The 17,946-nt window shown below is 39.4% G+C and overlaps 1 protein-coding gene across 1 annotated transcript in view; it reads left to right on the forward strand.

Annotated features, from left to right (window-relative positions):
• The window catches only part of LOC308088297 (protein O-mannose kinase-like), a gene marked incomplete at both ends in the record, with an annotated part of 33,332 nt that overhangs the window by 10,731 nt on the left and 4,655 nt on the right, over positions 1-17,946 (forward strand). The window contains one exon of the mRNA XM_080432697.1: positions 1,670-1,795. Within this exon, the coding sequence (XP_080288823.1) occupies positions 1,670-1,795 (126 nt within the window). The remainder of the gene's footprint in view (positions 1-1,669; positions 1,796-17,946) is intronic.

Consider the following 17,946-nt stretch of genomic DNA (forward strand, 5'->3'; position numbering starts at 1 on the left):
ATCTCAGAGGCAAATATTGTACTTTTACTCCACTACGATTATTTGAAAACTTTAGTTACTAGTTACTTTGTAGATTTTGATTATTCATTTGAAAATAGCAGATCTACAAGCTCACAATGCGTCGCATCGCATTTTTTGGTGAAAACAAGCTATATTCAACTGACGATAACTAAAGAACGGAAGATCGCGGTTTCAATGTTTCTTCTCCGGATGATAGAAGAGACCCCCCCCACCCCCCCAGGTATCTGTTGTTTACATCTTCTTTGAAAAAAAAAAACTTTCTGTGGGTCTCGGAAGATTAGTAAAAACCCTGGGGGTGGCGGATGAATTAATTCATTAATACCAGGCAGTCAATGTGTTAATACAGCATATAAAAAATATTAATGGTCTGGCCCAGATTACCAATATATTGCATTGGGGCAAATTACTGTTTCTCTGCATGGAGATGAGCTGTGAGGAGAGAGAGGGAGGGAGGGAGGGAAATACTAGATGCATGTATTTCAATTAGTAGTCGCCTGCACTTCATTACAGCATATCTTCAAATAGCTCTCATCCTGTATAGAATGCCAAGAAACCATTGCCTCCTGACTTGCTTTATCCGTTTCCGCTCAATGGACAGCAGTTAACGGTCGTTAATGTCCATAGAGCTCTGATACTGCGATGCATGGGACACACAGACCACAGCATCTGTCATGCTGTAATTGGTTTAAATAAAGAAGAACATAACTGAGATTGAGCGATTACTACGGTAAGTTGATATGTCAACATATCTATATCACAGATGTATATCTTGAACATAAATAAGGAGACATTGGTCTTATCTTATGCTGTGCCCAAAAACACACCCATGACAGAGGCTTAACCACTGAATATTAACTGAATAGTTAACTCTTTACTTGGTTGACTGGAGCTTGTAGATCTGCTATTTTCCGAGAACGTTTTCCACAGAAAACGGATGCAGTCTGTTTAATACCTCCTGCATTAACACCTCCCCTTTTGTGCCTATATATAGCACCAAGCTTTGCACCCAGATAATGTGCTGTCTAACTAGCAAAATTTAGGTGGACACCCCCAACCCCCACATTTTTCACATGATCTACACACACGTAGATCGGCCGCTATTTCTGCTATTCGTCGCACGAGGTGTGTCAGAAAAGTAACAGGACTGATGTGACAACCACGCTTATGACTCAATGCTAATTGGGTTAGGGTTAGGGGTATTAACCCTAACCCTTCCAGTACAACCCGCGGAAACCAAGAGACAACCACAGAAAACCACAACTTCCCCCAGACCCAAGAAGGCGTGCACGTCCTGTGACGTCCAAATCAAAGATCATGGGTCATGCTGGTCGCATATTCTATCAGCCACTCCTTTGGGTGATTCAATGTTAGCGGCCTACCAGAGCCTCGTGGTAGGCCAGTAGGGACCTATACTGGTACCATAGCTATGGGATGATAACGGTGATAACAATGGGATGAGAACGTGGGTATCGGCTGAATTGCACAACAGCCTGGAACGTGTCTGTGGGGGGGGGGGGGGGTGGGCAGCTTGTGTCAGATGTAAGAATGGGGTCTCTAAGAAAAAAGAGGCTGCATGCGAACCACAGTGTTTTATAGGATGGGGTTCCGTCCGTTCTTTTGCCATTTACCCCCGTGTGTCTTCTATTAGCTCCAGCAGTGAAAGCTTTCACCTGGAGCTCAGCTCCCGTGGTCACAACTCTTTCCTCTCTTATAAACACAGCGGGAGAGGACTCCGGAAGAATTCAACCTCCAAGGTCAGACGCAGAGGTGGACGGTAATGAAGTACGTGGAATAGAATTTTGGCCATTTTGTTAGTTTTAATTCAACTGTAATCCCCCAGAGGAGAGAAATGACCTGGTCTTGGTCAGCTGTCTCGGTTTGGCAAAGCAGGACTGCAACACATTAAAATAAACAACTAATAGATGTTCTCTAAGATACATTCTGCTGTCCTTCAGACTATTAGCCCCTTTATTGCTTGTCTTAACTGGTCCCTGCAGTTCGGTTTTACATTTCTGTTTTTGTTAATTATTTATTGATTGTGTTCTTTCCACTACTGTTTCTTTGTGATTTCTTACAGTATATTGTGTTGTTTTTATTTGCTTTTAACTTGAATGTTAACTTGAATTTTGTTTAGCCCTTATCTCCCCTCTCCCTCAAGTTGTGTTTTGCCTGGCTGCCACAGAATACAGAAGTTTTGACGTCAATCCCGCTTCAGAAAAAAAAAAAAAAAAAAAAAAACAGTCACTCGTCTCTGTTACTGTCAGGCTTGTGGCTCTGTGTCATTCATGATATTTAGTTATATTTGAAACTGTCTGTATTTGGAGAAAATGTAATTAATGATGTGCTGGTAGCCGGAAGCAGCGGTGGAAACTGACAGTAGGAAGTCATGTGATTTCCCCCCCGAAGCATGTCACGCTCCGTCAAAAACATATTACTTTGATGTCATGATGTTTGTTATCAGTGAGTGTTTTTTTGTTTGTTTAATGCAGTGCTGCTCAAACTTTTTCATGTCAAGGACCCCAAAATTAACATGTATTTGGCCACGGACCCCCATCTGAAAATATCTAGTGCCAGGGACCCCAAGAAGAGAGGATTTGTGTTAATAAAATGCAAAATTAATCAAAACTGTCCAAACATTTTCAAGACTTTTCAAAAATAGCAGATGTCCAAGCTAGTAAGGACCCATGGGGGTCCCCGGACCCCACTTTGAGAACCAATGGATTAATTCAACAACTGAGAAATGACAATGCTGCTCTCCTACAGAAAATAAATAGATACATCCAAAGCAACACGATGCTGATTATGCGAGCACCGGGCGAAGGCCGCCACACGTGTAATTAAATGGTAGATGTAGTCAGTAGCAGGTAATTTTTTGTTGTTGGCACTTAATGTGTCTTAGTCTTTGGGTAAATGTAATTATTTATTTAATACTAATTGTGTAAAATGCCATGATGGTGACAGCTTTACAGTGGTGTAAAGTAACTAAGTACATTTACTCAAGAACTGTACTGTAAGAAAACTTGAGGTATTTTTTTTTACTTTAATGGAGTATTTCCAATTTTCAGTACTTTTACTTCTCCTCCACTATATCCCAAGGCAAATATTGTACTTTTACAATTATTTGAACATTTTAGTTACTTTGTAGATTTAGATTATAACTGCAAAACATACATTAACCACTTCAGCCCTATATACATATCGGCCATTTGAAAATGTGTCGCGGTGCGACACATTGTGAGCTTGTAGATCAGATTTTTTTCTAAAGATTTGTATACATTTGAAAACTTGTGAAATGGGACATTCTGAATAATGAGTGCTTTCAGTACATTTCAATACCTATACTTTTGTACTTTTACTCAAGTCAATTTTGAATTCCGGACTTTTACTTGTAACAGAGTATTTCTACATTGCAGTATTGATCCTTATACTTAAAGGGGTAGTTCACCCCCCAAATAACTTTTTTTCTATTGATTACTCACCCCATGGAGCCTTGAATTCATGGATATTTTTTTGTTTTTGTCGCATTCCTTCCTTTATTATTTGATTATAATAAATTTAGCCCCATTGATTCCGGTAGGAGACACAAATGCATTTGTGTCTCCTACCGGAATCAATGGGGACACATTTATTATAATCAAATTATTGGCTTAGGAATGTGACAAAAACAAAAAAATATCTATGAATTCAAGGCTCCAGATGGTCAGTAATCAATAGAAAAAAAGTTATTTTGGGGGTGAACTACCCCTTTAAGTAAAACAATGTGAGTACTTTTTACACCGCTGCAGCTCCAGCAACGACCTCCAACAAGTCGTGGAGTTGATTCCCGCCGTATAGCGTAGCTGCTCGCACGAGAAGAGCATCCCGAGGCGTCTCTTTCATCCAACCCCCCCTCTCTCTTAGATCCAAGACCTGGAGAATCCCATGTGAGCGCTGACTGGGGGGACGGAGCAAAGCGGCACAGTACACGCCAAAGAACAAGACATTTACATATCCCATATCTCCATGTTTACATGTCCCCCTCCATTCATCACTGCTGGCATGACAACGTTACGGATGGGCTTTCTCATACAACGGCTGAGTAATATTCATCAAGCAAGAAATCAAACACGAAGCTCGGGATATCAGAAACGTGCGGTGAGGGTGGAGGGTTGGGTGTTGGGGGGGGATAAAAAGAGGGCAGCGTCTTTTCATCCGAGCGAGGGCCTTCGTCTCTGAGTAAATATTGCATGCAGATAAAATGTAACGGTAAGCAGAAAACTGAGAAGGAAAGCTGAGCCCAGTTTGCACAAAAAAAAAGAAAAAAAAAAAAAGGTTTCTCCCGCACTCAGCACTTTGGCCCTTCTAGCATGATGTGCTAGATTATACAGCACAGTTTGCTGTGGCTGAGAGGTGCAGTGATATGTGGGGGGGGGAAAAGAGACAATGTTAAGGTTTCATTTTAGAGTTACTATACGGGACATGGAGAGTATTAAAACGTCTCTGTCCGGTGGCGGAAACCTCAAACTAACCTTTTTGGCATCAGCATTTTGACATCACCTAGTCTGAACCAAGCACTACATTACAGTCATCCATTTTCTTTTTAATCTTAAATTGCCTACCTACATTGTTTTTGTGCGATTTGTGCGCATCCCAGTGAGCCATAGTCGGCTATTAGACGTCCGTCTAAAACCAGCTAACTGGTCTAAAACTGAAAGTTTTTTCAACGGCTAGGCTTAGCTTAGCCTTAGACGTTGATTAGCTGTTTTTAAGCGTCTATATATAGCCGTTGAAATGACGTTGTTTCAACGTCTAGGTTTAGCCGTTAAAAAACGTGTATAAAATCTATTTCAGACGTCTAATAGCCCGAAAAATGCTCAGTGGGATGTGTATGTACATGCATTGCAGTACTTGTTTGTATTACTTTTTGTCTCCGCAAGGCCGAAAGGCTGTGTGTGTCCTTCTGTCTGTGAGCAATCTCCGGCACCGTTGGCCCGGTCGCTGTGAAACTGTGCACACACACTCCCTCAATGCCAAATCAGAACTGGTTCTGGTTCTGAATTGGCCTGTTATATATAATATAATATAATATAATTTTTTAATACTACTATACTACTACTTTTCCACCACTTTGTTCAAACATCACACAAATCGGTACACAGTATCTCTATAGTCATGTGATCAACACGGATCTGTCCGATTTCCCATTTTCCATCCTGATTGGCTTCAAAAGTTTGCAGGATTGGTTAGTTTTGAACAAAATGCCTCAAATCATGAACTCAGCACGCAATTTCAGTGACATTTTGCACACATATTCCCACTAGGCCGAGAAAGAAATGCCACCATTTTCACATTGGCCTGTTATAGCGCCACCAGCAGGTCTAATTTAGCAAAACACATCTTTGGAACAAAATGCATCAAATCTCGAATGCAGTGTCCAATTGTCGTGAAAGACCTAAAAAGAAATTCCACCCTTTTCACATTGGCCTAATATAGCGCCACCAGGAGGCCACAATAACCTACCTGACCTGGCGGCGACCTGTGCTCCGAGGAGCACTTTTTCTAGTTTTTATTGTAATCGTCGTCTAGCACTATTCTGCGGAGACCCACCAACATTCCGAGGCTTGCACTTGTATAAGCAAGTGATAAGCAAGTACATCCGCTGTTGATTCTTGACAAACAGTCTGAATGTACAGCTTTTTCTTTCTTTTTTTTAAGCCCAAGTTTTGTTGCTGCAAATCCCAGGAGAAGCTTCCTTCCCACCGTTCTCTGTTCCTACGGCCCTGGAGGCTGGAGTTCAGAGGGATCTATCTCTCTCTCCACAGCGAGCGAAAGCCCACGCTCGGCCCACACTCCTGGGTATTCCATCATAGCCCATTTACTGCTCACATCGAGGCAGTAGCTGACTGAGCGGCGGCCATTGTGTGCACGTCTACCGCTAGCTGCCTCACCTACTGAACTCTCACGGAAAATACCTCTTTTTTCTCTCCGCGGGACAACGCAGCATGGCCTCACTGTGTGAATGCACTGTGTCAGCGCCGCTCAGGGCTATCCCTTCACACAGCACACCACTGTGTGAAGTGCAAATCCATAACCACAGCTACAGCTTTGTCTACCTGGCTACACAATGCTTTATTATTTATTTTTTTGTGTTGCCTTTTTTTTCTCCTTTTCTTTTCGTCACTGTCGGGTAGAAAACCTTGTATCCAGTGGTGGAAAATGTACTAAATGTTTTTACTTAAGTGTCAATACTGCAATGTAGAAGTACTCTGTTACAAGTAGAAGTATGGAATTCAAAATTTACTTGAGTAAAAGTACAAAAGTATTGGTATCAAAATGTGCTTAAAGTACCAAAAGTAGAAAGTACTCATTATGCAGAATGTACCATTTCACAAGTTGTGAAATGTATAAAAATATTCGGACTTTTACTTGTAACAGAGTAGGCTACTTCTACATTGCAGTATTGATACTTTTACTTAAGTAAAACATTTTGGGTACCTTTTCCACCACTGCTATTTGTAATGTAGTGGAGTATTTGTAATGTAGTGGAGTGAACGTCGCAAGTAGGCCTATGCAAAAATACAAATAAGTATCCTACATACACTCAAATAACACCCCAACAAGTACAGTACTCAAGTAAATATACTTAGTTGCCGTCCCACCACTGATGATTAATTATTCTAAGCTCCTCAGATAACTTCAGTTTAAAAAGGGAAGGTTCGGCAGATGGCACTGTCATTGAGATGGTTAAGAAAACATTGAAGCGGTCACAGACTTTCTCCCGGAAACCTGCAATGATGTGCATTTGTTCTCAACAATCAGCATCTTTGTTAGCTCTTTTTGACAGTTTTCACTTTTGAAATATTCATTTCTTATACGCACCCCACAGAAATGGCAACCGTTGCATCTGAAATGCAAACGTTATGTCATCCTCTAAAAGCTGCTTGCGGTACAAGTTCAGTCTCTGTTGCAGACTACCGCTTGATTTTCAGAAAATGCTTGGTACTTACTGATGTAAGCATCCCTCGTATTCTCTCTTACAGGAGGTAATCAAGACGGTGGGAACGATCAGTGGTGGAAAAAGTACTTGCTTTTTTTAATTAAGGAAAAGTATCAATACTGCAACGTAGAAGTACTCTGTTACAAGTAAAAGTCCGGAATTCTAAATTTACTTGAATAAAAGTACAAAAGTATTGGTATAAAAATGTACTTAAAGTACAAGGACTAAAATATTTGAAAATAGCAGATCTACAAGCTCACAACGTGTCGCGATGCAACGCGTTGTGAGCTTGTAGATCTGCTATTTTCAAATGGCCTATGTATAAAATAGGGCTAAAGTGGTTAATGTATGTTTTATAATGTAATAATTTATATCTGCAAAGTAACTAACTAAAGGTAACAAATAATTGTAATGGAGTAAAAGTACAATATTTGTCTCTGAGATGTAGTGGAGTAGAAGTGAAAGTTTAGACAATTGGAAATACTCCAGTAAAGTAAAAGTACCTCAAAATGTTACTTAAGTACAGTACTTGAGTAAATGTACTTAGTTACTTTACACCAGTGGGAACGAGTCGAAAGCGATGTAAGTTGTTAACACATGCACCACCCGGTTATCAGTGGTGTAAAGTAACTAAGTACATTTACTCAAGTACTGTACTTAAGTAGGAGGCCAATTTTTGCAAAACATTATTTTTTTAATATTACTCCTACAAATGTTGTCCAAACATCACGCAAATCAGTACATAATCATATTATTTCTTTAGTCAAGGGATCAAGACGGATCCATCCGATCCGTTCGATTTTTCACAATCCAGCCTGATTGGCAAATTCCAAAACATTGCTGGCCCACACTAACCTATACCTGACCTGGCGGAGACCAGTGCTCCGAGGAGCACTGTTTCTAGTATTTACGATTGGATTTTCAGCATCTTTTGCAATGCTAATGTGTCCTGTTGCCTGGCTGTGTTTATGGCTCAAAGGCCCGCGCTGTTCAAGTCTCAGCAGCAGATGATTTTCACTGGTAAACTAGACTGTAGCTTGTGGTACAGAGGCTCTATCCGTGGGCAGTGACGGAGAACCAGACGCTACATGATTGAATTGTCTCAGCAAATACCTGCAAAACGCTCTGATGGTTGAACATCATTTTCCACTTCTTCTTCTTCACCGCTTTAACCCATTCAATCCGGGAACACATCTCTGTCATTTTAGATTGTTTTTAGCCATAACCATTGTTTTATACTTTGGGCTATAGTCAAAAATAGCAGATCTACAAGCTCATAGTGCGACACCGAGTGCTGCACTATGAGCTGGTAGGAACATTCTTGAACATTAATGTGCAAATCTTTGAATACATAATTTTTTTAAACAAGATTTGTATGGCGGTCGGCGGCCGAAAACATATCATTTTGGGACCCCCAAAAATTATATGTATTTGGCCACGGACCCCCCCCCATCTCAAAATATGTTCCAGGCTCTCCCCCCCGAGAATATTCAAAAGATTTGCACAAAACTTTCACGATTTTCAAAAAATAGCAGATCTACAAGCTCATTGTGCGGCACTCGGTGCCGCGCAATGAGCTTGTAGATCTGCTATTTTTTTAATAGCCCAGAGAAATCAAAACAATTACATTCTTTACCAGTCGTAATGGATTAATGCTGTTTCGGTGTGCCGGGCCAACACGTCACTGTTTTGACTCACATGTCATTTACCACAGTAGACACAGTAGCCTACCTCAGTGGAAGGAATGACTTTACTCTGCAAATAATTATCGTCAGACTGTGTAATGTATGACTATTATTATTGTTATCATATAGCACTGACAGCTGCATTTCTCACACATTTGTATTACTATACTTGTGAGGACATCGACATGTTAGGACGCCAATTGTATGAATGCCAAGTTTTTTTGTCATTCATAACCCTAAACAATAAGTGTAATAATAATAATAATAATATTGTTTTATTATTATTATATTTATTATTATTATTATTATTATTATTATTATTACCCTTATTATTATTACTACTATTATTATTATTATTATTCAGTGGTGTAAAGTAACTAAGTACATTTACTCAAATATTGGGCCTCATGCAGCAATAAGTTCTTAATGTTTCCTCTTACATTTCTTCCTAAGTGAATTCCTAAGTGAAGTCGAGTCAGATTCATGAAACGTTCTTAAAAGGCAGAATTGTTCGTAACAATGTTCTTATGATGATGAATCCCAATCCTCATAACTGTAAGTGGTGTGCCAGTTCATCCTAATAACCATAGGGAGCCGCCCAAACCAATCCCCATACAGTATAAGGCATGACTGATGGTTCTGCCTGCAGTCACACCTGTGTGTGATTGCTGCACACAGAAATCACCGGAAATCACACACAGAAATAGTTGAGAGAATTAAGTAAAGAATACCTAAACTAAAGTCTAAACATAACACATTATAAATCAATAGTTCTGTGGAGGTACTTCTGAAGTGAACAGCAAATTATTTTATTTTATTAATTAATGTATTTTATTATTTCTCTCACATTAATCAACATATCACCACTACATTTACATCAATGTAAATTTGCTGAAATTAGCATGTTGTCCATATTTCATGTTCAGGAGTAGCGTTAGTAGTGGATATAAAACATTGTATTACTGAAAGCTGGTGGGTGGATATGGAGGGGCTTTAAGGTAGCAGCTGCTTGGTATGTAATGGGGTGGAAATAGGGGTGTGGTGGGATATGGTGGTGCAAGGGGGGCTGTAGGGGGCTGTGTGGGGGGTATGGGGATGGGTATGACGGGTGGGTATAGGGGGGCTTTCAGGTAGAAGGGTACGGGAAAATGGGGGTGTGACGACTGTCGGGGATATGGGGGTGGGGGTGTAGGGGGTTGGAGGTATGGGGGGGGCGATGAGTGTGGGTGGAGTTGGGGGTTATGGGGTGGGTATGGGGCCTGGGCTTCAACCCAACCGGGTCCGTTTGGGTTAGATTGTAATTTCAGGCCCGTTGAAACTCTAAAGCAGTGGTTCTCAAACATTTTCATGTCAAGGATCCCCAAATTGACATGCATTTGGCTGCAGACCCCCATCTGCAAATATTTTCTGCCAGGGAAAAATGTTCAAGATTTATCAAAATGTTTCGAAAATAGCCGATCTACAAGCTCAAAATGTCCAGTAATGGGACACGTTGTGAGCTTATAGATCGGCTATTTTCAAACAGAGTATAAAATAGGGTTAAAGTGGTTAAACTGTTCCTCGTCTGCTGTGGACCCCTGGAACTCCCTCAAGGACCCCTGGGGGTCCCCAGACCACACTTTGAGAACCATTGCTCTAAATTATGATAAAAATATTGGGCCTCATTCAGCAACGGTACTTAAAGGTAGGGTAAGTGATTTGCGTAGGTTAAAATAATTGTTAAATAGCTCTATATTCTGATAGTACTCATTGCTATAGAGTGTTTGTTCAGTAAAAGGAGTCTCCTTGTCTCTCCACCTCTTTATTAAACAGAAAATGCATTTTCGTTTCAGTTTCAGTTTCATTTCCAATTTTATCCAACCAGGACAGAGAGCTCAATCAGGATACAGATTAAACAAGTGAAATTGGAAGTGATGACACTAAGAAATGAGCATGCAAAATTGGAACTGGAACACTATACAAATTAAGCTTAAAAATTGGTACTTTCTCCTGATTGGCTGAGATTTTGACACCTACCGAAACATTTATTTTCTGTTTATTAAAGAGCTGGAGAGACAGGGAGACATCTGTTACTGAACAAACACTCTATAGCCAGGGTCCCCACGGTCATGAAATTCCTGGAAATATTTTGAAATTGAAAAAAAAAAAATCCAGTACTGGAAAAGTTTGGGAATTGATCAAAGGTCCTGGAATTTATCAAGGGTCCTGGAAAAATATTTGGCTATGCATTGTTTTTGGCTATTGATTTTGTTAATACAAAACATTTTCATAAACATGTATAACATTACACGAAATATGTAACATAAGTAGTTTTTCGCCGAACGGGCTGTGTGATGGCATATATTATTTAAATAAAATAAGTCATACGGATGCCATAATGAGTCTTCCAGTGAGCTATGCCCTAATTTTGCACTAAATTTTGAATGAAATTGTACTATTCTATATTCTATGCTTTATTTTTGCTACACTGCCTATCTTTGGGCATTCTACATAGGAGTAAGAGACACATTATTGCGCTGAATGATTGTTATATAGGCCTGGAAATTGGGCTAAATATTCTGGAAAAGTTTTGGAAAAGTTTTGGAAATTCATTGCTAAAAATGTGTGGGGACCCTGTATAGCAATGATTACTATCAGAATATAGTATTTTAACCTTTTAACAAAACACTTTTTGTTTTAACCAAAAAATATCACTTACCCTACCTTTAAGAGGAAATTTCTTTTTAAACCCACTTAAGAAGTTTTTAAGAAGATTTGGGTATTCTCCAATGTTTTCTTAGCTGTGATCTGTTCTTAGGTAAGAACAGAATCTACACGCACTGATGAGCACTCTTAGGCTGGCCTTTGAGTTCTTAAGTGTGACATATTTGTGCAAAAATAATTAATTCTCGAAGTTTCTTCAATTCTACAGTTGTATAATATAGGATGTAAATTACAATAATATTTTTATCATATCTTTAGAGCAGTGGTTCTCAAAGTGTGGTCTGGGGACCCCCAGGGGTCCTTCAGGGAGTTTCAGGGGGTCCACAGCAAACGAAGAACAGTTTAATCACTTTAACCCTATTTTATACTTTGTTTGAAAATAGCCGATCTACAAGCTCACAACACGTCCCATTACTGGCCATTTTGAGCTTGTAGATCGGCTATTTTCGAGACATTTTGATAAATCTTTAAACATTTTCCCTGGCAGAAAATATTTTCAGGTGGGGGTCTGCAGCCAAATGCATGTCAATTTTGGGGTCCTTGACATGAAAATGTTTGAGACGGGTTTGAATTTACAATCTAACCCAAACGGACCCGGTTGAGTTGAAGCCCAAGCCCCATATCTACCCCATAACCCCATAACCCCCCACCCAACCCACCCTCATCACCCCCCACCCAACCCACCCTCCTCACCCCCCATACCCCCACCCCCATATCCCCGACATTCGCCACACCCCCATTTTCCAGTCCCCTTCCTACCTGAAAGCCCACCTATACCCACCCGTCATACCCATCCCCATACCCCCCACATAGCCCCCTACACCCCTCCTTGCACCACCATATCACCCACAACACCCCTATTTCCACCCCATTACATACCAAGCAGCTGCTACCTTAAAGACCCTCCATATCCACCCACCAGCTTTCAGTAATAAAATGTTTTATATCCACTACTAACGCTACTCCTGAACAGGAAATATGGATAACATTTTTAACAGCTAATTTCAGCAAATGTACATCGATGTCTAGTGGTGATATGTTGATTAATGTGAGAGAAATAATAAAATACATTCATTAATTAAATTAAATAATTTGCTGTTCACTTCAGAAGTACCTCCACAGAACTATTAATTAATTTATTTTTATGTTTGGAGTCTGGTGTTCCACCACCTGTAGATTTTAGGTATTCTTTACTTCATTCTCTCAATTTTATTTCTCTGTGTGCTTTCTGTGTGCAGCAATCACACACAGGTGTGACTGCAGGCAGAGCCATGCAGTCATGCCTTATATGGGGATTGGTGGGGCGGCTCCCTATGGTAATTAGGATGAACTGGCACACCCCTTCAAGTTACGAGGATTGGGATTCATCATCATCAAGAACATAATTACGAACAATTCTGCCTTTTAAGAACGTTTCATGAATCTGACTCAACTTCTCTTAGGAATTCACTTAGGAAGAAATATAAGAGGAAACATTAGGAACTTATTGGTGCATGAGGCCCATTATTGTAATTTAAATCCTATATTATACAACTGTAGAATTGAAGAAACTTTGAGAATAAATTATTTTTGCACAAATATGTCACACTTAAAAACTCAAAGGCCACCCTAAGAGTGCTCTTCAGTGTGCTTAGATTCTGTTCTTATCTAAGAACAGATCACAGCTAAGAAAACATTGGAGTATACCAAAATCTTCTTAAAAACTTCTTAAGTGGGTTTAAGAAGAAATGTCCTCTTAAGAACGGTTGCTGCATGAGGCCCATTGTGCTTAAGTACAAATTTGAGGTACTTTTACTTACTGGAGTATTTCCCATTTTCAATACTTTTACTTCAACTCCACTACATCTCAGAGGCTACTCCATTACAATTATTTGACAACTTTAGTTACTAGTTACTTTGTAGATTTTGATTATTATTACAAAAGATACATTAACCACTTCAGCCCCATACACATTTCGGCCATTTGAAAATAGCCGATCTACAAGCTCACAATGCGTCGCGATGCGACACATGTGAGCTTGTATATCTGCTATTTTCAAAAGATTTGAAAACTTGTGAAATGGGACATTTTACACAATGAGGTCTTTCTACTTTGGTACATTTTGATACGAATACTTTTGTAAGTAAGTTCTGACTTTTACTTGTAACAGAGTATTTATACATTGCAGTACTGATACTTTTAAGTAAAAGTACTTTTCCCACCACTGTTATTATTCCATTTAGCTCCATCTGAATTGAGCTCACAGTCACAGTTAATATATGTTTCTCCTTCCAAAGTTTCTGCTATTTCTGTGAGATCGTTCAGAGTGACTTGTTTTGTTGCCTGTCTGTTTGGGTCGTTGTCCTCTGACAAATGGAGCCGTTAGGATCGATAGTGTTGGTTATATTCACTAGGCCTCGTTAAAATGTGACCTTTATCCTCCAATTAGGCCAGGACCAATCGACTGCAAGCTCTGGACTGTGCCAATTCAAATTGGATCCGTCTGTAATCCAGTGATCCACATCAGGGGTTCCCAACGTTTTCAGCTAGAGACCCGAAAGACACATTCGGTCGTCTACTCAGTAGACTCTACTGGGACCCAGACTTCGAAAAATACATAATTAATAAAAAAAATTAAGCAGAAACAGTGAAAATAGCTCATTATGAGCTTGTAGATCTGCTATTTGAACTATTTTTTTCATAACAGGGGTCTCCCTGTCTCTCCAGCTCTTTCATAAACAGATTTTCCAATCAAGAGGGATAAACCATTCTTCAGCTTCAATTTTATAGTGTAAAAGTCTTTGTGCACTTACAAGCAAGGTGTAAAGTAACTAAGTACATTTACTCAAGTTCTGTACTTCAGTAACATTTTGAGGTATTTACTTTACTGGAGTGTTTCCAATTGTCTGTACTTTTTACTACTCCACTACATCTCAGAGGCAAATACTGTACTTTTACTCCACTACAATTATTTGAAAACTTTAGTTACTAGTTACTTTGCACATTATTATCATTATCACAAAACATACATCGACCACCTCAGCCCTATATACATTTCGGCCATTTGAAAATAGCCGATCTACAAGCTCACAATGCGTCCCGATTGTGAGCTTGTAGATCGGCTATTTTCAAAATATGTATATACATTTTGAACTTGTGAAATTGGACATTCTGCATAATGAGTACTTTTACTTTTGGTACTTTAAGTACATTTTGATACCAATACTTTTGTCAATTTTGAATTCCGGACTTTTACTTGTAACCAAGTCATTCTACGTCGGTGTATTGATACTTTTACTTAAGTAAAACATGTGAGTACTTTTTCCACCACTGCTTACAAGCCGCCCGACGGAAAGGGGATCCACCGGGTTCGACAGCCTGTTAGATCGTCACAATGCAAAGTCCACAGGATCTGTGCAGCCTCTGTACTGTGGATCATAACTCTAACAGCCTGGACCCCATCCCAGCCAACAGTGTAATCATGAGCACATCATGTTCAAATAACAACATGACTTATGGGCCTCGTACGAACACAAAACACAATGGAAATCAATTCTCCTCGCAAACAAAAACAAAACTATTAATATAATTACAATCCGATGGCGTCGTTTTGGACTCGGTGGAAAAGTACCGAGAGACACTCGATCACGTGATTATGAATCATTATCCCGAGCTGGAATCTTCCCTTCTGGACTGAGGTGCTATTAATATTTCATGTTCCGCCCGCATTGGCAGCTCATTTATCATGTGTCACGGAACTGAACTCCGGCTTCATCACAACGTCTCCAGTTGCCAGAGAGAGAGAAACGGAACAGAAAACCATATCGGCGCCCGGAGAGAGAGCTCTGGAAACGTCTGTAATATTGGAGATATTGCAGTTGTGTGTCATGTGTCTGGGATATCTGTTAATATCTGAGGTTATTGCAGTATGGTGTCATGACGCGAGGTCGCAGGCGCTCGACTTCGGCGCGACATCTTGTACTGCAGTTAGAGCTCGAACATTTTCACACCGAATTTGATTATGTATTTGGCCGTGTACCCCATTTGAAGAGATTGAAAATATTTTGTGCCAGGAACCCCCATGAGAGATGATTTATTTTTTTATGATTTTCATAATGTTAAATAGCCAAAGAATAGCCACTCTACAAGCTTTTCAAAATTCTAAATGTTGATTTTTTTTTAATTATTTTTTTACTGAGGAAAATATTGTACTTTTACTCCACTACAATTATTTGAAAACAGTAGTTACTAGTTACTTTTTAGATTTAGATTTGTATTACTAAACATACATTAACCACTTAAGGTTCATACTGTATATACTATTTTGGCTATTTTCAAAAGATTTGTATACATCTTACAATCTTGTGAAATGGGACATTCTGCATAACGAGTACTTTCTACTTTTGGTACTTTAGGTATATTATGATACCAATACCTTTGTACTTTTACTCAAGTCAATTTTGAATTCCGGACTTTTACTTGTAACGGAGTATTTCTACATTGCAGTATTGATACTTTAACTTAAGTAAAAATACTCCCACCACTGGTGACAACACACAGAAAATGTGTGCAGAGAGGAAGTCATTGGAATAACGACTAAATCGGGGAGAAAAACGGTCAGAAGCCAATAAGAAAAAAACATATAATAATAAAAGTGGTTAACTGCAATGAAGAACCATTCAGATTTTTCAAGCTATTCCTGACATTACACACCATCATAAAGTGTGGGGAACAATCACAGTGGAACAGAGGTGGCCTCTCTCAACACTGCCAGACGCCCAGCTCTGTTTATAGAGCAAACAGTTGAAATATCACAGAAAGGATATTGAATTCACTCCCCTGGAGATCTTCTGATGAAAGACTCCTCGCTGGAAATCAAAGTGTTTATCAAATCGCGGCTGTCGGGGGGGCAGAAATCTCGTATCAGCTTTTTATTATTTTTATTTTTATTAAAGCCTATACTGTCATAATACAGTGACACAGAAATGTAGCAAAAACGATTGCTGATATACAAGCCGACAAAGCATTGCGATGCGACGTGTTGTGAGGTTGTAGATCTACTATTTTTCTATTAAAAAAAAGCATGCATTCGTGAACGTGAAAGTGGTATATGTCTGTCTTCGGGTTTTTATAAATAGTTAAAGTATATATATATATATATATATATATATATATATATATATAGCATGTTTTCCCCTCTATCAGCCACTATATAATTGCTGGTGTGTTTTCCTGCAGAAAGACACACATCCCCCCTCTGGCTGTATTTTGGTTTTGTTCCACTGTTTGTTAACATTCATTCCTTGCAGGGACTGAAAAGTCTGTGGGGGGAGAGGGGGTGGGGACGCGGAGCTCTTAATTGATCCCTTTGAACTTCAAAGGGGTTGTGCACTGAGTTGATTGATTGGGCCATACAAGTGTCAAACTCGTTAGTGCTCTCTCTAATCAATGACTGCATCAAAGACAGCAATCACAGTCTGCCTTTAACCAATGTATTAACAAGAGCTTAATGTGACTATATCCACTTAAAACCCTACATAATGGTTGAGAGGAATTCCTCAGGGCTCTGTACTAGTGTATTTTCCGTTTCCTGTTATTGTGGGGAGAAAGCGTTCGCTGAAAATAGCAGATCGACAAGCTCACAACGCGTTGGTTTAACCCATTAATTGTTTGTATGTTTTTATCTATGGCTACTCTGGGATGCTTTATAGACCATTGGTTCTCAAAGTGGGGTCCGGGGACCCCCATGGGTCCTTGAGGGGGTTCCAGGGGGTCCCCAGCTAAATGATGGATGGTTAGGAACCAAATGGACCCTTATGGGCGTGTAACTCTGAGAGTGTACAAATGATTTGTACACTCTCAGAATTAAATGAACATTGATTTTACAATATAAATTGGGGTCCCAGAGGTAGAAGGCAATAGGCATCAATAGTCCGTGAACCAGGACCCCAAAAATGGGGTCATCATTACCATCTGGGGGGATTAATTCTCATAGTGATTTTTGGGTAGGTATACACCCCTAGAGCTAGGAAAAATGTGATAGCCTTGCATCGGTGGTAGCTATCTGTGTGTTATCACTCCTTTTATAACCACAAGCCAAAACACAGTTTTCAAAATCCGAATGAAGCATTCTACTTCAAACTGATGGTTCTCTCTTATTATTGACCCTCTCTCTCTGAAAAATGGTTGGGATAAAGCTCAGACTATATATTGTCCAGAAAGGTTGTTAAAATTTGCATATCTAGAATATTTTTCTATTACAGGCAGTGACAACCTAGTGACTATATGTGACATAAGATGTACTTTGGTTTTAATGAAAGATGGAACACAAAGGGTTCCTTTGTAAATTACCTATAGATTTAAAACCATGTTAGATTCTAAGGAAATGTATTATGAAATTCAATAAACAGAATATAGTGCAATGGGTAAGAAAATATCCAAAATGGCCACTAAACACACGCCTGGCAATTTTTTACTTTTAATCCACTTGTCTTAGAATACCTCTGTTTAATACCTCTTTTTTAGGGTTTTCATATGTAGAATCCATTCCTGATGTTATTTTTTTAATATCAGGTCAATCA

This window comes from Gymnoscopelus braueri, assembly GCF_963280865.1.
Source record: "Gymnoscopelus braueri genome assembly, chromosome: 7".
In the NCBI taxonomy this organism is placed as follows: Eukaryota; Metazoa; Chordata; class Actinopteri; order Myctophiformes; family Myctophidae; genus Gymnoscopelus; species Gymnoscopelus braueri.